The sequence below is a fragment of the Cavia porcellus genome, unplaced genomic scaffold (assembly GCF_034190915.1).
Source record: "Cavia porcellus strain 051 isolate PalLab524CR breed Dunkin Hartley unplaced genomic scaffold, mCavPor4.1 scaffold_30, whole genome shotgun sequence".
NCBI classification, from domain to species: Eukaryota; Metazoa; Chordata; class Mammalia; order Rodentia; family Caviidae; genus Cavia; species Cavia porcellus.
In genome coordinates, this window is record NW_026947513.1 from 22,434,792 (window position 1) to 22,459,453 (window position 24,662).

At 37.0% G+C, this 24,662-nt stretch overlaps 1 protein-coding gene across 4 annotated transcripts in view; it reads right to left on the reverse strand.

Moving 5' to 3' along the window:
* Positions 1–24,662, reverse strand: part of Atp8a1 (ATPase phospholipid transporting 8A1) — a 215,491-nt gene that overhangs the window by 87,656 nt on the left and 103,173 nt on the right. For all 4 annotated transcript variants that reach the window (XM_063240470.1, XM_063240472.1, XM_063240471.1 and 1 more), the window contains 4 exons: positions 24,000–24,049; positions 21,966–22,035; positions 15,658–15,742; positions 13,280–13,419 (listed from right to left, as the gene is read on the reverse strand). In XM_063240470.1, the coding sequence (XP_063096540.1) occupies positions 13,280–13,419; positions 15,658–15,742; positions 21,966–22,035; positions 24,000–24,049 (345 nt within the window). The remainder of the gene's footprint in view (positions 1–13,279; positions 13,420–15,657; positions 15,743–21,965; positions 22,036–23,999; positions 24,050–24,662) is intronic.

The following is a 24,662-nucleotide window of genomic DNA, read 5'->3' on the forward strand; positions in this document are numbered from 1 at the left end:
ACTTGAAATTTATCAGAACCTGATGAATAATTATCATCAAGAAGTTCAAGGAAAAAAATGAAGAACAGTCCAGTGTCAACTATACCAGCATTACAACTGCTATATCTCAACATTTAGACAATGATCCCTTAAGGCTTTCGGCTACTTTTAGGATATCTGCAGTTACGTCATTCTGGCTCACATCCCAGAGAAGATCAGGATGTAGCTGTGTTCAAATTTTAAGTATTCTATGGAAGACATAATAGGTTTTATAATGATCTACTTTCAAAATGCAAACCCTTAAAAGTTTCTAAATTAAAAAGAATGTTTTATAGTGCATTTCACAAAACACTGGGGTAACCAAATCATATGAAAGGCAAGAATTATTTAGAAATATATAAGCAAACATACTCGTCTATTTTCTAGCTGTTCAGATCTGTTGAAGCTGGAAATTGATCACAAGTGCAAGGCTGGAGCATGACCATTCCAAGAACAAAAAGCACCCAGGGCAAGCCATGAAGATGCTGCTTCAGCCCAGAGAATACCTACACCCAAGACAATATGAGCAGTGGGTAGCTAGGACAACAGGGTGTCATGTGACATTGAGTTGCTAAAAGGTATAAATAAAAGCCCCTGCAGTGAGGAGCCAGGACCTTGCCGCCCATCAGGTGGCTAAAGGGCTCCACCTGACCCCAGCTTTGTTTCTATTTTCTCATCCTCTCAAGGTTCTTAACTCCAATAACCTCAGGAGCCACATAGGTCATGGCAAGAGATGAATGTAGAACGTATATGGATAAATCTTACCATACACAAACCTATAAAAATAAAATGTATGAGAGACAGCATGAGAGAGAGCATGCTGAAATTGTATTTTAAAGAAGGAAAGCTCCTGGTTCCACACAGGTAAAACTACGCAAAATGTAAATATAAATATAAAGGACCAAAGACACAAGACCAGCAAGGTCTACAGAGAAAAGTAATAAACAGTTTAACACAGAATGTGTTGATGGCTATGATAAAGGAATTTCTAAAAGGTTCTGAATATTCAGCAAAGTTGCAATGGGCCTACTTAATGCATATAAAGGGAGCACTGTGCTTCAAAAAAGTCTGCTCATTTTCCCTGAGCAGCGTAAGCGCTCCTTGAGAGCAGCACTTACTAATTTTAGTGGAAGGTTCTGTAGACTCTTTTCCTTTTGCCCTGGTGTCATTTATTGTGAGATTAGGATCTTGAGTGATAGGGTGTTCTGCCTTTGGAAATTAATATCTTTCATTACACAGAGATCATTAGAAAAAAAGATGTGAACTTTACGTGCTTTTCCTGATCATAACATTCAGAGTGCTTGGGACATAATCAATTTCACCCCAAATATGTATTACCTTACACAGATGGTCATTAATGGGCACTGTGGGAATCACATACTTAGAAAGTGTTGAAATGTGATAAAATTCCCATGGCATTTATGGAATTAAAAAAAAACTCAAAACACTAATTTTGCTTTCAGAATGTCACTAAGTCAAAAGTTATGAAGGTTTCAGGCTGATGACGCTGATATAATATAGATTTTGTTATCAGTGGAAAAAATCATGAAATAATATTTATTCACCTAGTAAAGCCTCTGATAATCTTATTTTCTCTTTCAGAAGTTTCCAGCATATGCAGAAATTCAAAAACCTACATAAATGTAAAATTTCTACCTTAGTGAAGATAAAAGAAATTCCATACAGAGTATACTAAAACATCATACTGTCTGGTAAAATGTATTATGACAGATTTAGAAATTGTGTTTCTTCTCCCTGTGCATGTATATTTTACAAAGTACCAGACTTCAAAGTGACCCATATTTCTACATCAGCAAACATTTTGTCAGTGCTCAGATGATATTGTATTTTTTTAAAGTTTGTATTGTTTCTAAATGATAAAATTATAAAGAAGTCATTAATTTAGGCTTCAGACTACATGATGGGCTATTAAGCAGAAGTTTCTTTAAAGATGAAGATAAAATATTGGTATGAGAAATTTTACTACTGGAGTAAAAAATGGATAAATATTGGCAATACAGAGTAATTTGTATTTGGATGTGAAATAAAATTATGAAGGAAGTTGAAGAAGCAACATCTCCAGAGCAGAGAAAATGTATCAGACACGGCTAAGCATTTCACATTTGATTTCAGTGTTAATAGCTTCAGGGAGGTTGAGTAAATTATCTGAGGTTGAATAGTCATAATTGAGCTTTGATAGTAAGAACATCACACTGGAGTCAGTACATATCTCAAGGAGGCACATGGGAAGGAGAAGAGATGAAACGGAAGTGAGAATTTTAATCTACCAGGATGAATGTTATTAGGTATCAAAACATGTATCAATTAATAAAGTGAGGTTTTCAGTCAAATCATCAGGTTTTTAAATACTTGTCTCTGTTGTCCAGTCTGTAACAACAGTTTCCACAAAGTATCCAGGTTTCAGTCTCAGTCCTGAGCCATTCCTGCTAAGGGAACCTATTTCCCTCTTTCTACACTCAGGTCCCAGATTCTCATTTTGCAATCAGTTCCCTTACAAATACAAACATGTACGTACACACACACACACACACACACACACACTGAGCATGTAGTTCTGGACAAGATCCTGGGTATAAAAGAGTGAGTTCTTTCCTTAAAGAATCTGTATTTCACAAAGCATCACTAGATACTTTTTGGATTCCTCTTTGCCTTCTGCTAGCCTTTGTTTCTCCAAACTCTGTGAGCCTGGCCCTTATCAAGCCCTGAACAAGCAGTCACAGGGCCAGGAATCCAGAGCAGTGCCTTCCACAGGTCAGCAGGCATCAGAAATCATGCCAGGGGCTCAGGAACATACTGCCTAGCCCCACCATCACCGCATCTATTGAAAAGGTTTCAGGTGGGCCTTGGGATATGCAGTGTTATACTACTGGCTTGAGAACTAACTATGAGACCTGAGGATCTACAGTGGCACTGGCAAACTCTTCTTTCTTCTATAAAATAACAGATAGTAAATACTTTAGGATTTTAGATCTTGAAATGTCTGCTGCAACTGTTTCATTATGTCATTGTAGCATAAAAACAGCCAAAGACAGTCTGTAAGCAAATGGATGTACTGTGTTCCAATAAAACTTTATTTACAAAAATAGGCAGGAGATGGATGCACATCTTCTCTGATGCGGAACACTTGGGAGAGTCCCATTGCTGCATTTGGCTCCCTCCCTCCTCACTGGCCTGGATACTTCCAGGGCTGAGCCTCACCCTTGTCTCTTTACCTGGCCTTCAATACTCTGGTCAGTTGTCTTTTCTCCCTGTAACCCCAAACTTCAGATAGATTAATAGAAAGAGTCCTCCTTCAAAGGAACAACATTATTGTATGTTATATTCTGTTTTGAAAATGATATACTATGTTTTACACATATGCCTTCATGTCCACATGAGTGAGAAATCTAAGAAACTTAGGAACTTAGTCTGTATAGCTCAAACAAACAAACAAAACACCCTATCCAACATGAGTTAACATCTGACTTTGAATCCTAAATAATGAATGACAATTTAGTTGAACACGTTTGAAAAGCTGCCATTTAGTCACTAGCATAACAATATAAAGGCAGGGAGGTGTGGTGAGGCAGAGGAGGCTAGAGGGAAGCTGAGGGGCTGTGTATGAGAAGGATTCCCCAGGCAAAGGGTAGGTGCTGAAGAATTTTAAGGGGAGACAAAGACTTACATACATGTTTCTAGTGGCCAACATGGATGGCTTGGGAAGAATGATGCTTTAAAATAAAAGACTACTGCAGTTATCACCCTCTTTAGCTTTAAACCATGGCGCTCGAATATGAGTGTGCTGTAGAACTCAGAGCCATTTCCCAGCACTGCTTCTCCAAGGCTGCTGGGCTCCTCCCTATTCTGCATTCTGCTAGGCAGCAGTCACTACCCTCTGCCCCGCCCCACTGATGGCACTGGAAATTGCCAGGGCTTTCACACGGAGTTACAACTCAGTTCTTTATTTCTACATTTTGAGATGTGGTCTCAGTAATTTGCTAGGTCACTTAGGTTAGGCTTAAATTTGCAATTCTCCTGTCTCAGGCCTACACTATACCTGGCCACTATTTACTCTTGCTTTTCTCTTCTGAGCTTCTTAGTACATGATGATATAGTTTTTTATTCTTCCATATCTAAGAAAAAAAAGTTTAACTTGGTATTTTTTGAATCACAGAATTCACATTTGAATTCACAAACTGAGGACTTAGCAAATAAGGCCAGAATTCACACATGCAGCTGAAAGGAATCAGGATTTGAGAAGTAACTGGGCGTAGCTTGCAAAAACAACACATTCATCTTATCTAAGTCAGGAGACAGCAATACTCTGGTGGAAAGTCTACCACAAAATGCTTGTAAGAAGAAATCTATCATGCTGGGAAGGAGGCACACTGATATTAGAGATAAATTAGGAAATCCTGAGGACTTTATAAAGATTCTAAAGGCAAGCTGAAGGAAATCATGGCACACATGATTTACCTTACTTTAGAGGAAAGTAGAATATATTACATAAAGAATATAGAGGCTGCTGTAATTACCAAATGGAGGAGCCCCTCATATGCCAAACTTTCCTCTCCAAGTGCTGATCTAATAATCAAACTTGATTATATTTTATTTTTCAAGTCTCCCAATAATTTGCACGTATTCTTGTTTTCTTCTAAAATAAGATGACAGCATAACATACTAGATTAAAGCAGATCTGGTATTTATTTTTTTATTTTTTATTTTATTTTATTTTTTTGTTTTTATCGGTACCAGGGATCGAACTCACGACTGCTTGCTTGCAAGGCAGGTGCTTATGCTGCTGAGCTAAATCCCCAGCACCCCAGATCTGGTATTTAAATTCATGCTCTTTCAATCATCATAGACACATGTCTCTTAGCAAATAATATCTAAGAATCAATTTCTACAACGGAAAGATAAGCACAGCAATACCTGATTTAATAAGGTTGCTCTGGGGATAAAACTAGATCATTCATCTCAAACATTTTTAGGTTAGTTTATTAGGTAAAAATATTTGGTATTTTACTAATGACACAGCTATATTTTTGTGTAACACAGTTTTGTTAACAAATTATGTGCATTGTTAAATGCAAACATTCATAAAAATCAGGTAAAATAAGCAGAAACAGAAGCTCTAACACTTTCTTGTTCATCCCAGTGGGTCATCTTGTGTACTCCTTTTGAGGTCCCTGAACTAAATAGTTAAAGAGTACAGGACTTGGAGATTAATACATGCTGAAAAGTAGCCGCTGACTATATTAGAAGATGATTAGTAGGCGAGCTGACTAACTGCAAATGTTCTTAAGCAAATAGTATAAAAAAACTACTGGAATTTTAAGCCACAGAATCATCAGCACATCACATAATTTTCATTTAGTTTTTTTGTACAAATGAAAGTGATATTTGCAACTACTAAGAATACATGTGGTAATTTTATCTGCAAAAGCATGCGTCTGTAATACAGAGGTTAGTATGAACTTGGCAGCTATACATGTTCATGAAAAGTCCTGTTTTCCATTAAGTTTTATACTACTTTAGGAATCCTCTAAACCATTTGCTGCCACATGTTACAAATGGCACTCAACTGTTGTGTTTAGTCACACTGAGGATAATGGTTGAAGTATATTATGCCACATCAAGGCAGTCTTAAAATAACTAAACAATGTCAACCATATCTAAGGAGGAGTAAAGAAAGTATTGTGATCAGTGTCTCAACATCCTCTGAGAATCTTAGTGCCTATAGCACTAAGCTCTACATATAAATATGAATATAAATATGCCAGGGGTGGTGGTGCACACCTATTATCTTAGCACTTGAGAGGCTGAAGCAGGAGGATCACCATGAATTTGAGGCCAGCCCAGGCTACAAAGTGAGTTCAAGGCCTTGCTGAACTACATAGTGAGATTTTGTCTCAAAAAAAAAAAAAAAAAGTATCTGTATCTATATCTATCTATCTATCTATCTATCTATCTATCTATCTATACCTATATTTATATATATAGAGAGAGAAAGACAGAGAGACAGAGAAAGTTATATTTGTTTTACGAAGCTTATTGCTTCTTGCTCACCACTAAAACCAACACAGAAGATATGTTGGTTTATGACCTTTATACCCTGCTATATCCTGAACCTGAAACAGCCTGCTACTCACTGATGCTCTTTTCTTGTCAAATCTTTTTATCTTCTGCATTTAAATGAAACTGAGGATGGATTTTTAAACAAGCCTAAACTCCTAAACAATACATTCTACAAAATTACCAGCTCTTCAAACATATCCCTAAATTAGTCCTTACAAGCAATACCATTTGATATTAAAGCCTTCAATGCATGGAAAACATGAACTCTATCAGTTCAAGGGACCAGGCTTTCATTAAGCAAGCACTTCCTAAGCTCTAGCTTCTGAATGACTTAATCAAATAATCCATTTATTCATCAAATATTTATTGAGTGATTAACATAGGCCAGGCAGTCAGGCTCTGGAAATATGATTATGAATATGATAATTATATTTGCTGTTTTCATGAAGCTTCAGTGAAGGATATATTATAATCATAAATTACACACTACATGTAAAACACAATGTTGCTATCAGTAACAGAGAGCTAGGTGATGCCAGCATTTCGACATTCTGGTTTTATTCTCCAGTTCCAAAATGATTCTCTGGCCCATTATCTATTGTTTTTTTAAAAGTTTAGCAGATAAAAGCATTGGACAAGTTTTTACTTTTAAATATGATATTCCCCAACCATCACAAGAAGAAAAAAATTTTACTTCCACAGAAATACTACTTCAGTGTAAAATCTAGACAGGTGTTAGGTCTCACGCTGTTTTCTGTAATACTCAAGATAAAGAATTTACTTTCACAAACACACAAGCTATTAGTAGGTAATCTATGCAGTGCTAAAGATATAATTGCATTTTTCTTTTGAAGTAAATAAATGGAAAATTATTTCAGAATTGTATTTACCATGAAGGTACAACCTTCATATCTCAATCAATAGTTTATTTATAAAATAAGAAAGTAGGCACAGAGTATTCTGCACTACTAATTTTCAAAGGAAGCTGCAATAGTATGAATATGAGGCAAAAATAATTACCATCTTAGAAATATGCTAGAATACAATTTAAGTGATAGACCAAAATAAGGTGAGAGTTGAGAAACCATTGATAATGGAACATAATTATTTTGTTACTTATCATTCTTTTTGAGCAAATGAATACATGAATTTTATACATGAATTTTAAAGTTAAGATGATTTTACAAATTGATTTTTAAAACCATAGACCCTAATGCTCTAAGTGGTTCCATAATATAAAATGGTAACTTTAAGCATCTTAATTGTCTTTCAAAAGAATGAGGTTAAGGAAGACAAAACAGGCCAAGGCAAGTTGTCACCTGAAGAATGAGACAACTGTAAATTCTACGTGGTGGTGAAGAGACACTAGAAGTGTCACTGTCCCCAGCCTCGCACTGAAGCTGCAATGCTCCTCCGCTAAGTAGGTCAGCACAACCAAGTACCTGCTAAATGCTCACAGCCCCTGTGTACTTCTTATCCTTGAGTAAGGCAGGCTTTCCTTGAAATAAACATCACATTCTGACTTATATTTTATGATAGAAAAAAAAAAAAGATGCTCCAGTAATGGATTTCTAAAACAACTCACAGCACTAGAATTACTTTTGAAAAAATATTCTGAGAAGTTTACAGTACGAATGCAAATGTTGGAGACCAAACAATACAATCTTGTAAGAGGTGTGATGGTTACTTTTTATAAATCAATTAAAGTCTCCAGTGTTCTCCTCTAACAATGACTACCAGCAGGGACAATGCGGCCTGGAGGACATCTGCAAACCTCCTGCACTCTCTTGCCTGCAAGGGACGGCAGCATATTCTATTGCTCAGGCGCGTGCAAAGAAGAAAACAAGAAAGCACCACGCTGAAGCACAAATGGTAACATCTCTTTTGAGATACTCTGGGCCTACTTGGATATTTTTCTCAGCTTACATAAGGCGTTACAATACTCAAAGCAATAATGCTTTTAAAATGGAAGTGTTAGTTTGAACAAATACTGGAAGGGTAAGTAAGAAAGACAGGAGGGTTTAAAACTACAGCTTCAATCATATTGTGAAATTTTCACTTATTTTGTAGCATATTAAAATATTCCTATTTTGTGGAAAATAAAATCTTTCAGCCTTGGAATGTTTTTAATGTAACACTACCATGACTGTGTCAATGGCATTTTGTATGATTAATTCCTAATACATTCAGAAACATCTTGTATGACACAATGATGTTCTGATCTTTTAGTGAGGTGCATTTTCTTAAAAAAAAAATCCATGAACAGATGTAACATTATATGGTTTTCAAACAGTGCTCAGCAGAGGTCCAATCTTGTGAAAGGCCCCTGGTGGACCACCACGAGGGCAAGACGGAGGTGGAGGAGACAGGGCTGAGGCTTCCCCCTGCGCCTTCACTCTCAACTAGAGCCGCTCTGCTTTCATCAATTATATGTATTACTGTTCAAGCAGTGATGTTTGGAAAGCAGGTTTTGCTCTAAATGTTTTTTTTCTTAAAAACTACTCATAGTTTAAAAATTCACTGTCTTATATGCTAAGTGCGATAATATGATTTACATACAAACAGATTCTGAACACATAAAAAATAGACGGTAAAATCTACGTCTCAAGTGGTACAGAAAAAGCCCAAAAGGATGAACTCTAAGGCTATATAATTAACCTGAAAGCCAGGATGACAGGCTAGCAGAACTGGTGATCTGAAGGTTGAATCTTGCCTCTGGCGCGCCTCTCTCTTTTTCTCTCTCTTTTTCTCTCTCCCTCTCTTTCTCTCTCTCTCTCTCTTTTTTTTTTTTTTGGTAGTGCTGGGCCTTGCTTGGTAGCACAGGGCCTTGCTTATGCTCAGGCAAGTGCTTTCTATCAGTGTGCTACATCTTCAGCCTTAGGTTGGCTTTCATGGCAATAAACCACAACTTCTGCTGAACACTAACCCCAGCTGATTCTAACAAAGAGCAGAAGTGCAGACCAACGACACAATGATGTGGCTATCACTGTCAACATTAAAAACCCTACAGTCCTCAAAGGATCAGGACTGGAACAGACTTTTCAAAAAACAAAACAAAACAAAATAACACCATCACAATTACAGAAAACCTTGTGTCATTTTGCATATTTTCCCCCCTGTTAAAAAGACTTTCTCCTTGAACTGGTAAAGGGCTCATTTCAAGATACCAGCTCCCTGAAAGCTTCTTCCAGCCCCAGTCTGTGGCTCACTGAAGGAATTTGTGCAGAATAGGGCACCTGCAATACCAAGCCCAGTCTACCGCATTTGACAGTGTAGCCCTGGTATCTGGCATACTTCAGTTAATTAAATGAATAAATTAAAGAAAACTTTGTTTTAGGAGCAGAGAAGAATAAAGAAACAGGTTCTTCTTTGGAATAGGCCAGTATGAAGGGACCTTCCTGGGTCTTAGATTTCACAACAAAACAGTGCATGACATCACAAAATAAAAATGAATTCGCTCTCAATCCCTCATTTCATTTATTTTAATAAGAGGCAGTCATAAAGGAGGTTTCTGTTGTTGTAAACTTAAAAAAAACCATACTTTTAATGGAGTGCCTCAGTTGAAATTTCAACATAATTCATGATCGCCACCTTGTGGCAAAATTGTTGTATGTCTATTCAGTTAAAAGCTGGAAATAGATTATTGAACACAGATACTTCAACAAGAAGACTTAAATGTAGAAATTTAGTCTATACACGCTACAGGATTCAGAGTAATAATGTTAGGTACCTTAAACATTCAGCTCCAGAATCCTCTGTACTGTGCCTCCGTTTAATGTGCTTTGAATGCATTTTCAATATTTTTTTAGTTCACTTAGTATATGTTAATTCAGTATCATTATCATGGGGAAAGTCTACATAATATTAAGGCTTATAAATGAGGGGAGAGGAAGAAGAAAATTGTTTTCAAGTAGGGTAATATCTTTACAAGTTCTTAAAAGAGTAAGAAAAGCAAAAGATTAAAAACCAATTGAGCACATTAAGACATAACTGGTTGGAGAGATTAAAAGAGATTATGGTCATAAACTCAGAGTACTTTATTTTACCACATGAGATTTCAAAGACACAATTATAGCCGCGGATTTAGCTCAGTGGTATAAGCGCCTGCCTGACAAGCGTGAGGTCGTGAGTTCAATCCCGATACCAAAAAAACAAAAAACAAAATACAAAACAAAAACAAAAAACCCCCACAAAGACACAATTATACATAAGTATGTTAGGAAGTAGAGGGCCAGACCGCAATACTGAGATTTAGTAAGTTAACTGATAAGCTCGGTGTGACGTGTGTACCTCTAACATTGGGGGGTAGGTTGCAGAGAATTATGCATGCTATCACACATCTTAGAAATAAGCAGGACGAAAAATTAAGTTCAATTATAAGGGGGAACATCTAGATTTATATTTATCTGTACCTATATATGATATATATGACCTCTATGTAGGTATCTATCCTTCATAAAATATCCTGGATGTATAACGTGAGGTGTATAATATAAAGTGGGAAACAAACTACTTCCCCTAATGTGATCACAGACACAGGAAGGCAGCAACTAAAGTTATATGTGACAACTACATGTCAGAGACTGGCACAAAAGCAAAGGTAGTATTTATACACAGTGGAGTACAATACCATCAAAAAGAGGCATAAATCCGAGTCATTTGTAGGAAAGTGGATGAACTTTTAAGACCACAATGTCAAGTTGAAATAAATCAGACAGGCAGTTTAAATAACATAGTTTCTCTTATATGAGAAACCCAAAGTATAAATAAAAAACAAGATAAAATATAGATTATAGGAATGGGGAGACAGGTCTTTTGCAAAAGAAAAAGGGACTAAGAGACAGAGGGAGAGGGGATGTGAGAGAAGGAGAGAAAAGAAAGGAAAAAGAATGAAGATAAGTTATATACATGCATCAACTCTCCATCGTGACTGTAATCATGTACCACAAACATGTACCAATAAAAACAGAAATTTTAAAAAATTAGATGAAACAAAGAAACAAATAAACCACTACTTGACAGAGAAATCCACCTGCAGCTTTCCCAGGATCACATAAGGGGTGGGGGGCAGATGGCCCTCACAGTACAGGAAGAACAGAAGGAACAGTCCCAGGAGGGATCTGTGGTGCTAGCTGCCTTTCCAGACAAGGAAGGACAAGTTACCTAGACAGAGGAAGCAGGAAGAAGAGGTCTGATACACTGTGTCAACCTGAGAAGTTCAGAAGCTTAACTAAGTGACTTAGCAGCTCTATACCCTAGAGAGTAGAGGACAAAAGGACAAGCAGTTCACTGCTCCACGATGCTGCTCACTGTGTAGACTTGAGAAGTTTAGAAGTTTAAGTGATTCAGCAGGGAGCCAGGGTCCTTACTTTGTAAACATCCTCTTCTTGTGCAAAAGAAGATGGTGTGAATGCTACATCCACCCAAAGGGCGTAGCATGCTTACAATATAAGGGAAGAAAGAGGCTTGCTCCCCCTGCCCCCCTTTGCTCTTGTTGCTTTGCTATCTTCTGCTGCCTTGCAGTTTTGCCCCTGTGCCATGCCACCCTGCTTTGGAGTCAGCTGATTTGGACTGAAACCTCCACAAACTGTGAGCTAAATAAACCTTGCCTGCCTTAATCGTGAGTGTTCGGTATTTTGTCCTAGCAATGAGTGAAAGGTAATGAAAACACCTAGATAGAGGTGTTTACTTGCCTGCACTGCAGCTCACCTGCTGGTTTAATTCTATGCTGTACAAACACCAGTTGAAGGAATGGGGAGTTCTCAATGGAAAGTTCAGGGTTAAAGTGAAAGTACTTGAATGCTTCTGAGCATGAACACTGGAGCAAGAAAAGTCTGGTGCATTTCCTTACGAACTGTGTAATCTTGGTCAAATTACTTAACCTCTCTCTTGCCTTATCTTCTCATCTGTAATTAGGGATAATTAACACTTTAAAGGGATTAATTTGGCTAATAAATGAATGTGCTACAAATAGAACTAGACATACAGTGAGTACTATATAAAAATGTTTGCCATTATTAGTTAAAGAAACGAGGTCTTGCTATTGCTACAGCACCAATCATAGTGTTTCAGCCACTCAAAGGCTGAACAACCTTGGTTTCTTTATCTATAAAATGAGGATATTTATAATAAGGACAGAAATGACAGAGGGAAAGCTGGATGTGGCAGCATACACCTATAAGCCTAGCACTTGGGAAGCAGAAGGATTATGACTTTAAGGACAGTCTGGACTTCATAAGGACACCCTGTCTCAAAACACACAACAAAATAACAAAAAACAATGCACACAGAAAAGAAATGAGGGATAGGGTTATAACAGCATAGTACAATGATGGTCCAGATGTTAGCAGTGGGTTACTCACTTTCATACTGTTTATTATTAGTGACCGAGCCAAACTGTATCACTGTATTATTTTATGTTACATATTGTATACACATTAAGTCTAAATGCACATGTATGTACATACAACATGTATGTGCTGATGTGGACATACTGCATGTCCTCCGGGAATGCAGAACACCCAGAATACATTGGTGAAGGAACTGTCACACTGGCCAAACTGTGATCTAAACCTGTACAGTAAAGATCTTTATACAATGATGCCCAATTTTAGGGACTTCAGCAACATGTTAACTCGTGTTAAGAATAACTGATGTTTTGGCAACCAGAGGTGAATCAAAAGTTAATATTGAACAGGATAGTCTGCTTTTTATTCCAGGGTCCTGTTATGGCTTGTGTCTAAATGTTCCCCCAAAGCCTCATAGAGTCACGAGGGGGCTTTTCAGAGGTGGCTGAATCTAGAGTGATTAGTGCTAGGATGGTGGTTAGTAAAACAGTCCACTGATTGGTCTGGTATAGTTCTGGCTAGGACTAAGGGTGTATGTGCAGGTCGGGAAGCCTGCATACAATATAAGGGACAGAAGAGCACACTCCTTAATGCATTGGTCTTGCCTTCTTCTGCTGCCATAAACTGCTGTTCCTCTGCTATATGCCACCTTGCATTAAAGTCAGGTTATTATCCTATAAACTGTGAGCTAAATAAACCTTTCCTCCCTTTATCTCTAGGCATTAGGCATTTTGTCTCAGCAATTAAAGAAAAGTAACTAAGGCAGGTCCCCTGAGCAAAACCTGGACCTTTACAGAGGTCATACTATCCTCAGATCAGAACAGTTGCCCACGCACCTTTTCAATGAGCTCATAGCTCTCTTCTAGTTTGAGGAGTCTGTTCTGCACAGATGTGGATGCTCGCTGGTAGACGGCTCGCCATTCCTGGAAGTCACTCTCAGAAATCTCAGCCACAGCAAAACATAATGTCCTCAAACCTGCAAAATGCAGTACATGACTCTCAACACACTTAAAAATTTTATTCATAAATCTGATGTTTCCATTATTTAACAAAAAGTCATCTTGAAAGAACTAAGTCAATTTAAATACTATGCTCAAGTCCAATTCAATTATCACACCACCTTAGTATAAAATACCTATTAATGCTCCCTTCGATTTTAAAATTGACATTCTGCTTCTAATTCTCAGTCCTTTTACTAACATTCCCTTATCCACCTAAGTGTGATTTTTCCAAATCAAGCTTTTCTTTTGTTTAAATCTTCCAACTGATCCCCAGGATGAGATACAGACCCCAAAGGATGGCTAAAATGTATTTCATCAACTGCCTTCAACCTTGGAATGGCAAGCAATGGTCATCTTTTTCCATTCCATTTTCCCAAGCTCCCTTCTACTGTTTGCTTTGTATCTAGTCTAAGTTCTTAAAGTCATCTTTTTAAAGCATCTTCTACTTCATCAGACTCTAGAGGTAACCTCCCCCCAACATTCCTATGTGAACGACAGTGTTTCATATGATTTTTCTTGTGGGTCTCCCCTATTAAATGAAAGCTCCTGGGAATTAGGGACACAGAGTTCTTCTGACTACTCTAAATTTATAGTAAAAAGTTAAAATGTAGTCAAAGGATAGTGGCAGAAAAGAATAGAACTTATTCATTCCCTGGGAAAAGTGACACAGCTAATGTTTGAGGTGATTCCCACACCCCACGTGCTCAATCCCCAACAGTTTCATTTGCTCAGCCAGAAAAAGCAGATGGGCTGGAAGAAGGAAGAGGCAAAAGCATTTGTCAGTCATGCAAGGAAACAGTGGTTCTGGTTCCCAAGAAAACAATGCCCTTGGGCAAGATCATTTAACACTTAAAATGATAGGCCAGACAGTACGCCCTGTGATCTCAAGTCAAATAAAATAATGTTCAGGGGAATAAGTCAGAAGCAAGAAGCAAAGGAGGCAGGACATAAATACCCAGAGAACTCTGTCTTCCGAGGGTTCTCTATTGCTGGATCACTGAGAGTGGGATTTAAATCTGTGGACCCATATTAGAACATGTGTCTCTCTTTCAGAAACTTGACCGGAAAACCTATTTGAGGGTAGCCACAGAGTGGAAGGAGCACTTAGCCCAGGCCAGAAACAATGGGGTGAAGATGTGGGCTAAGCCAATTCAAACATAAGAGCCAGAATATCTGTAGCATTGTAACCAGAAAAGAGGAAGATGCCCAAACCTCGTCCTCCTCAACCACCCAGATTAGACCAGACCAGACTGGATCAGACCAAACCAAAGCCATACTGTGTGGTGGGTAGGCTGAACCCACTAAGCCCAGATGAGGGAGCTGAACTCTGTGCATGTGATGTTCTTACATTTTGGATGACTAGGAGAGAATTCTTGGTGTTCTTGCTTCTTGTTTGCCCTTTATTTATCCCTATTTGGTATGATTTTTAAAAAAATTCCTATCTTTTTAAAACCTGGATTTAGAAGGAAGAAAGATTTGATGGGGGGTCAGGTTTGGGCCATAAGCAACTGTTCTAGCTGAAACAGACCAGTAAAACTCAGAGATGGACGATTCAGATACAGCTACGACCACTGTTGTCAAGGTTACGGCTAAGACTCTTAAACTGCTTGTAGCAGCTGACTCCTCATGTCTAACAACCTCACTTCATTTCTTCTTATCTACATCATCTCCCTGGACTATGCACTGTGTGACTCACATTGTATATTTTAGGACAGAGACATGCGGGGCTAAGCTCGACCTCCGGCTGTGAGGCCTCACACAGAGCTTGGCACAGGGCAGGGGCTTACTAAAACATGTTGAGTTGTAATTAAATTTAATGCTTGTTTTAATTTGGTTTAATTATTTTTTATTATTCAGTTTAGAATACCATCTCAGTTCTTTGATTCTTGCTTCTTTCCTAACAGATTACTGTTAACAGATTCACAAAGGAGGTCAAGTGCTTCAACTATAAGCTACATCCATTCTAAGTAAACAGATTTGTAGCCAATGGCACCTAAACCATGGCGTCTGAGGCTGTCAACATTTTAATAATATAGTTTTAGAAAAGTAAAATAAAAATACTGTATGGGAACAAGACAGTAAAATCCAAGTTATTCACCATAATTGCTACTTTAAGAATCTTTAAATAAAATAGAAACAGTGGCTCTGTAAGATATCAAAAGCATATAACTTCTTTGTATCTTAATCATACTTTATTTCCACAGAATATTCACCTTCCGTAGCAAATTGCTCCAAATGTTTTAGGGTAATTTCTTTATATTTTGAAGTCTCTGCAAGTCGTTCATAAATTACAGTATCCTGGAAAACAAACAAAATGTATAATATAATTTTTAAGACTTTTGAGTTTAATAAAAGTTGATATCGGCAACATTAGTAGGAAATCAGTATAAAAAGAACCACTTTTACTGTTCTTTTTAAAGCACAAAATACTGCATTGATGAGTAACAATGATTTCCTAAAGACACGAAGAAATGTAGACGGATTGCTGTATCTGCAGGTCCTGCATCTACGGAGTCAACCAACCCCAGAGAGAAAATGCAGTCAGGGGTATGAAAGCTTCGTTGGTACTGAAAAATGTACAGACCTTTTTCCTGTGTTAGCATTCCCTAAATAATACAACAGTGTATAATGACTATTTAAAAAATACTTACATCACCTTAGGTGCTAAATTGATCCAGATATAATACAGGATAGCATAGCTCTATGTAAGTACTCTGCCCTTTCATACATAGCATTCATGAATTTTGGCATCTATGGAAGTCCTGGGAAGGACTGCTTGTGGACACTGAGGGCAGGTTCTACTCTGCATATGTTCTTCTGGAAGCTATCTCTAGTTACTCCAATGTTCAAAATCTCATATTCTACCAACACCTCTCTTTCTATATACTCCAAGAATTCCCCTCATCCTCGAAGATTCTGCAGAACTCTGGAGAGTTTGGGGAATGCTGGATTGAACAAAGCCAAGAAGCCCATCCAGCTGCAATATTTCTGAGGGTCTTAGAATGGCAGGGTCCACAGTAGACCTCCTAGGGCATGTGTCCCAAACCCACTTGATTACAGGACTTTGCAGGGCTAGAGGACCTTCAAGGTGTTGGTGCTGGCAGAACAAACTTTAGGTAACACAAGACTCCACTGAGAGGAGCCAGTGGGTACAGTGAGAGAATCTTGGACTACTTATCAACTAACTTAAGTAGCTGAATATTTCTAATTGTGTCATTCTGGCTTTAAGACTGTTAGATTAATTTGCAAAATAAAATGAGAAGGTTATTTTAAAAGTTCCTTTTAGCTTTAGTTTTAAGCACCATTTTTTTTTTTTTTTTAGTTCTTGCTACTTTATAAATTAACTATTGTTCTCTTAGTTATCTTCTGGTTTTGGTTTAATGTTTTTAAGAATTTTAGTATTCAGCCTTCACAATTTTATTATACTAGGAAAAAATAAATCATTTACCTGCAATTACTTTCTCAGTAGTATTACCCATTTTGGGTCTCCAGTCTTTGGGCTGAGATTTCAAAACAGACTAATGGGGTATGATTTAGAACCCTTGAGAGAAACGGAATTTAGTGACCTCAAAACAGATGGAATATTCCAGGCCTCAATTATGAATTTCATTTCATTTTTCAGTGGCGGAATGGGAATGGGGGCAAAGCAGAAGGAAATGATAATTTCCCCTTCTGGCTCCTTCCTGGGAAGGAAAGGTATAACTTATGAAGTCTTTTTTCCCAGAGACTAAAAAAATTTTCAGTGATATTAATATAGGCCATTTTTAAGCTAAGCAAATGTTTTAAAATTAAAGTCAGAAAAAGTGATTAAAGTTAACAAAGTTAGGGATATTAAATACTGCAATGTATCCAAATATTCTAATGCAAGTAATTGATGCTTAGAATACAAAAAAATTAATTTTCTACCTTCTAGGTAGAATTGGAAAAAAAAGGGGGCCAGAATGTGGCTCATTAAACACGTATTAAATATGTTGTGTTTTTAACTGACAGTCACAATTGGCTAGTCACGTTTTCATGAAAGAAATAAGCATTTAGATACTAGACATGTAACATTCCTGTATTCAGAAGGCTACATGAAGTATTTGGTGCATGCTAGGTGCTAACAAATGTTTTTTCCTGAACACTAAACCATGCCAGGGGATCAGACTTAGAACCTGAGTCTGTGGTTGTGGAAATCCTCACTGGGCTTAGTTATCTTGTGATCTGACCCCTATAAAGGTAAAAGAAAATTACGAGGTTTCAGCACAGCACAATCAAATAAGTCACCATCATCAGTGGATTTTCATTCAAACAGTTGTAGTTGCCTATTTGTCTTTTAGAATAAATTTCAAATATGATCTGTTCTCAGAACCCATATTAAAAATTATTTGTTAAAAGGATAAAATATTTGATGCACTCTTCAATCATCTGGAAATGTCACATGCAATACCACATACTTCAATATTGCCAAATGAAGAAAGATGACAGCATAAAATGCAAGTGTCAACAATAAGAAGGCAGTAGTCAAAAATAAATTGGCCTGAGATACAGTATTTGGTGCAATTTACATTAAAATTAACTAGATAATCTTACTATTGTGAAAATAACGTGCAAAATGGCATTGTTCCTGTTATGCTCTGCTAAAAAAGAGTGGAATTGTAACACAGGGCACAGATTCCTGCTCCAGGAACTTTCTCTTAAAATCAGTCCACTGAAACAACCTGACATGAGTTTAACACTACTGTATTTTACTCAGCAACTGACAATGGAACAACCAGCTGCGTCTTGAAGATTAGCTTTGCATAGCAATCTGGCGTCACTTGCCAATCAGAGCCTGGCAACTTTTCAACTCCCTGCAAGTTTCAATGAAACTTTTTTCCCAAATAACTTGTACAGATTTCTCTATCCTTGTAAAGACTCCAACCTTCCTTTTGTCTTTTGGATATATCAGAGGCCGCTGTGACCTATGCATGGGTGTCTTGAACTGCAATTCTACTTTGGGGTTCTGCTTCCAAGTAAAAGTTCTTTGTGGAGATTCACCTCATAATTTTATTTGATTTTGACATGCTAAATTAACAAAGTAACCTTAAGGACTATGAAATTGTTGTCCAATGACACAACAAGGCAAGACTAACCTGCTGCGAGAAGCTTGGGCTCCTCTGACCTGGAATGCTCACCAAAGACAGAGAGACTAGAGACTCACCCACAGAGAAATATACAAAAAATGAGTGTTTACATATGCCATTCATAATTATCTATACTTTGTCTCTGCTGTCTTCTCTCTGCTTACTAAAAGCAACTAATTTTTTGTGTATGGCAAAGGATTTTACTTAAGAGACCCTTAATTTGATAGTCACTTTAAGGTCCCTATTATATTGTTTATAAATCAAATTTCTAATTTTTGTATACTGTAAACATGTTAAAGTAGAAAGACTCTTGCTTTCTTAACTAAATTAAATTTTATTTGTGTAAATGTGGCTTTTTCAAAGTTGGCTACCACTACAGATAATCTACATATTGTATATTGTTCTTTTTTTCATTTAAAAATTAACAAAACAATTTCATTACAGAAATTCTAGAAAAAAGTAGGGAAAGCAAGTCATACATAAATAAAGAACTGCTATGTCTTTATACTGTTCTCTCTCCCACTCCTTCAACTGTGTTCAACTTGAGGTTTATTCCATGTACTGATAATTTTAAAACTACTTATAACTTTAAAGCTACCTTGTATAGATCTCCATTTCTCCTTCTGATTTCTTTTTTTATTAAAAACAGTTGGACTTTATCTTTGAGCTTTAAGCATCCTTAGTCATCACACTGGTCTACATGAATGAGCCCACGTTCCGGCTGTTGATGGTGCTCATGTGTTGTCTGAGGTGCTTCTGAGCTTCGCTCCTCCTGTCCCTCTTTGCACGTGTGCCAACCCAGTGGGTTCGTCTGGCCTAGGCTGAGGCTGGCAGGAGCTTTCCGCAGCCTCTTCTCATGACTGCGGAAGCTCAACAGTGTCCTTGGCATCAGAACAGGGACGCCGGCTCCCGTCTCATTTCACACAGTACTATTTGCCCCCTGCCCCACGGAAGCCAAACTTTAACTACGGCTCCTTGATTTAAATCCCAGAGCCTGGGACTCCTACCCAGGTCAAGATTTCATTTCAATAAATCATTTAGATTTGCTATTTCTATTTTGGCCTATAAAGACATTTATCTTGCTTTTGAGCTAGGTTTATCTATTTTCTCTTTACAGTAAAGATAGATAATTATTGTTACAACTTTGGAATAGAGGGGATATATCAAGTAGGAACCCATTATACTATCTTGACTGGAATGTATGCTTTTTGTTTGTAGGGGTAGGAAATGTTTGGGATCTTTTAAATTTTTAAAATTTTTATTAGTATGCGTTTGAAAGACACAATGATTCCATTCATTGTGGAGAGTTGGTACATGTATATAAACCATCTGAATTCTTTTCACATTCTGTTCCCCTCATCTCCTTTCCTGAATGAGCCCTGATTACCTAGGCTTTTTGTTGCTCCTGTTACCTGCTGGTTATTCGCTCTAACAAGGAATGAACAGGCTCCTTAGATTCTCCTTCAAATCTCAATGTTTTCCTGGTTCTACTTTTCACTTTTAGCCCTTTTCTCATTTGAGGAAGTATTTTTTTTAAATGACACCTTACCAGTCCCTGCTTTTAGTTTCCAGCTATGCTTAAGTCCTAATGCTGTATCTGTACCCCGGATTTATTCCTCCATAATACTGAGGTATATTTACCCTATGCCCTGAATGTAGCTCCCAATTCTCTGTCGTGGTAACTGAATTTACCCACTTCATTCCACTCTGTAAGCCAAGAAGAAATCCTGTATGATCCTAGATAATCCTTTCCCTCAGCACCCACAGGCCATCAGCTACTAAGTGCTAAATCTTTCTCCTCTGTCTTTTCCACAAAGGCCTTGGTTCATCCTTAATCAGCTCTTGCCTGGTCTGTCATCAGTGGCTTTAGTTGGAGCTCTGTGTGCATCTGTTTTCAGCCTTAAATCACTTTCCCAAAAGGCAACAGAATGATCAAGAAAAAAGTACAAGTTCAAGGAAAAAAATGACCCAACCTACATTCATCTTTCTATCTCTTATTCAGTTATTTCCTGCCAAATTACAAATAGTTCTCTCACATTCCCTGTTGTTTCACATGTTTATGCCTTTTTTTACTACTTAAGCACATTTAACAACCAATTTGGGTGTGATGGGAAACAATGCATTAAGCAAGTTAATAATCACAGAGATAGTATGTATATATTAACAAAAGTAGCCCAATGGCTTTTTCATTTAATGCTTCAACTTGCTGAAGTTTATAGGTAGAAGACTGTTGAAAACTAAAAAAGGATGTGATTTGGGTGCTGTAAACTAGATATATATCAACACTTAAAAGTGTTGCGCATGTTACCATTGGGATATGGAGCTTTAAAATGTGCCTTACTCTTATATACTAATCTTTTCTTTTCACACATTCCCCTGGCTTGACACGTTGTAGGTCTTTTCCTCGTATCTCCAAAATCCAGTTCAAAGTCTGGTATTAAAATGTTCTCAATGAATAAATGTTAGATGTTTGAATCAATGGGAATACAAAACCAAAGAAATCCTAAAACTAAATTCATGAGACATCATGAAATAATTCCATTAAAATGCTTTAAAACCAGACATCTAAAAATTGCATTTCAATGCTTTAAAACCAAGGCATTTCCCATTCGAAACAGGAATTTAAATAAAACACTTGGGCTTCTTAGGTTCAGTTTCTAAATTTCCACGGTATAAAACAAAATTATTGATTCTTTTTAAAATTGCAAAGTTATAAACTGGCAAATTTATAGCGTAGATATCAGGAAAGGACAATTCCGAAGGCAAACACTAACTGATTTTAGTAAAGGGCTTAGTATATTTTTCATTTTTCCATAAGTGGCAACATATTTTAAAAGGAAAATTCAGTTGGAACACACATTACTGTTTCTGTCCAAATAACCTAATATACCAATGACAACCAATGGCCAAAATTCTCATATAATTAAAACAACTAAAGACAAACAATAATCAATAATTGCCATAATTGTGATTAGGTTTATTCTTATGGTCTTTAAATAATTAGATTAAAAATGGAGTTGTAATCCCTACATTCTAATACAATTTTAAAATATTTTCTTGTTATCTGCTAAAACAGCTAATGTAACATAAACCTCACATATTACACATAAAAATTGAATTATAAAAATAACTTAGGCCAATTTTTTGGGGGGTGCTGGGGATTGAACCCAGAGCTTTATACATGCAAGCCACATCCTCAGTCCTAGTCCAAACATTTAAACATACCAAATTCACCCTGAAGGAATTCCACATTTCACCAGAAGAGGCTGAACACTGGTACCGTAAAACACCAACCAAAGTGATGTCAGCAACTTCACGTTAAACATCTGTGTTACATTTCCACAGCAGAATGCCTAACACATATTATCATAAACTATCATAAATCAAAACAGTAAAAGACAAAAATAAAAACTTACAGCTCCTTTGCAGTAGAGTCGTAACTTCCCGGATGGAGTACGAACAATCACTGACATTCTTTTTCTAGCGCTGAAACAAGAGGTTTTCCACAATGTGCCATCATACTGAGGATATGCTTGTCATGCCTCACATATTTTAATACTCACAGTGAAAAAATAAATTAGACAAAAATATGAGCCCTATCCTCCCACATATACAAACCCTGGTGAATAGTTGAGTACCCTTGAAAGTTACATTACGGTTTTTAACCCATGAGGGTACCATCTACTGCCCTAGAGGAATAATTTACAAAATGGCTCCCTAGAAACCCACAAGAGTTAATACCCAACAGAGCAGAGCAAAGCCCTGCCCAATGTTTTCAGATATATTAAAAATGAATTACAAGTTACATCAATTTTAAGCACATAATCACATTTAATGGTAAATGCTAGTACTGTGAAAGACAGTTTAGGCATTTACAACTATTGTTTTTCAAAGATTACATCAGTCTCCTCTTATCCAACAGGGATACCTTATAAGACTCCTCAGTGGATGACTGAAACAAGGGACAGTACTGAACTCTACATACCCTATATTTTTTCCTATACATACAGAACCCTGACAATTTATAAACTGGACATAGTAAGAGATTAACAATGACTATTAGTAATACAGAACAATTATTATAATATATTATACGTTATTTAAAATGCCATGCATGTTGGCACACGCCTGTAATCCTAGCACTTGGGAGGCTGAGGCAGGAGATCACTGTGAGTTGAAGGCTGGCCTGAACTACATAGTGAGTAAGGCTCTGTCTCAAGAAAAGGAGGAGGAGGAAGAATTATTTAAAGCTTACAAACTGCTTATCTCCAAAACTTTCCACTTAATACTTCTGGGGTGCTGTAGACCACAGGGATTTGCAACTTCCAAGTACATTTAATTAGGCCTCCTTTGTTATACACGACATTACTCTAACTTCTTGATTCATGCCTTCCTTAATCTACTTTGGATCAATGGCCCCAAACTCATTCACTTCCTTGCTCCTTTCTTCTCCTGGCAAAAATGCCCAATGGTACCCAGGTGCTTTCTTTAGTGATGTAGCAGATTAAGTGGGCACTGTGGAGAAGTCATTCAGTTATAGAGATTAGTTAAAAACAGGCTCTCTAATACCAACAAGGTACTCCACACTGCACACTAACTCTCTGCATTTCTCTTAAGAATCCTGTTTTCTTACTTTCTGCAAGACCACACAGCATACTTTTCCTGTTTTTCCATCATCTATGCTTCTTCCTCAACCAGACTCTCTGAATTTTTTGGAATTTATCTGGACGGTAACTTAGCCATGAAATCCCTTTCCTTTTTGCCATTAAAACCTCTATATCTAACTATGCATGAACCATCTCCTTTGATTTTTTTCCTGATGTGGAGGAAATATTTCTCCCCTTATCAGAAGCCTTCCTTCCAAGGAAATATTTGTAAACCTCTGCATGCCACATAAATCTCAGGTCTTTCTCAATATAATTGTTCATAAATCATCCGTTGCTATAGTTTTGGATATTAAATGTCCAACACTTACGCCTTTGAAGCTTTTTCCCTGAGAGGCATTACGGAAATGGTGAAACCTTACGAGGAGATCCTTAAGAGGTAGGCTCTAGTGGGATAGCCGATATCAGTTCACTGATATTGTGCCCAGGAAAGCCTCCAAACTTGTGAGCAAAAATAAACCTTTTTCCTTATAAAGTGGTTATCTTAGGTGTGCATTACAGAAAAGTATCTCAAAGCTAACACATCAGCCATCAGACTCCTTGCTCTAGACCTGTGAATCAGACACTTACATTTCTAGGAGTTTGAACTGCCACCAGAAGCCATGCACTACAGTATTCTGAATGAAGCAGCTTATAATTTATCTACAGTATGGTAAATATTTTAATATTTACCTACACAAATTTAGTTAAAGAAAAAAAAGCATATTCCAGTTATTTAAAAGGGAAAAAAGTAAAAATGCATGGAAATATATCTTATCCAGATAAATTACAGAGCAGATGTTTTACCTGGTAAACTCCAGGACATTAAGCAATTCATATCTTTCTTCCTGCCCCAGCTATGAAAGGAAAGAATACATGATTACATATGGTTGGAAATGCCTCAAGGGTCTTTAGAAATGAACACTGATCATTTATTTTTACTATCAAAGTGTCAACACAAACAACTATTTTCTTCTAAAATATGGAAGGGAATGTGGTAATGTTCAGAAAACTAGATAAATCAAAACACAGGAGAGAATCAAAGGTATTCCAAGTGCCACAAAAACAGATCTTAGAATAACACCAACAAACAGAAGAAAAGAGTTGCTACCAGAGAGATTATCTGGTGTGACGATACTGCAAACTGCACTAAGAAAGTATGGGGAACAATTATTAATGGAAAGAAAATGAAGCAGTTTTTGAAAATGCAAAGGAGTTATTCTCAGGATATAAAGGGAAAGATTATTTTTAGGAAATAATTTTGTGTCAGGAAACATGAAATTAAAAAAGAAAAAATTCTGAATATCAATGTTAGCTATGTACAAGTACACCAGACACAGTAAATAATTTTTAAATAAGATAGCATTATACTTAATCAAAAACATACAGATCTTTACTGTATAGTTAAAAAACTGTATAGTTTGACAAAGGCACAGTCTATGAAAACACTACTTGACCAAGAATCCTAAC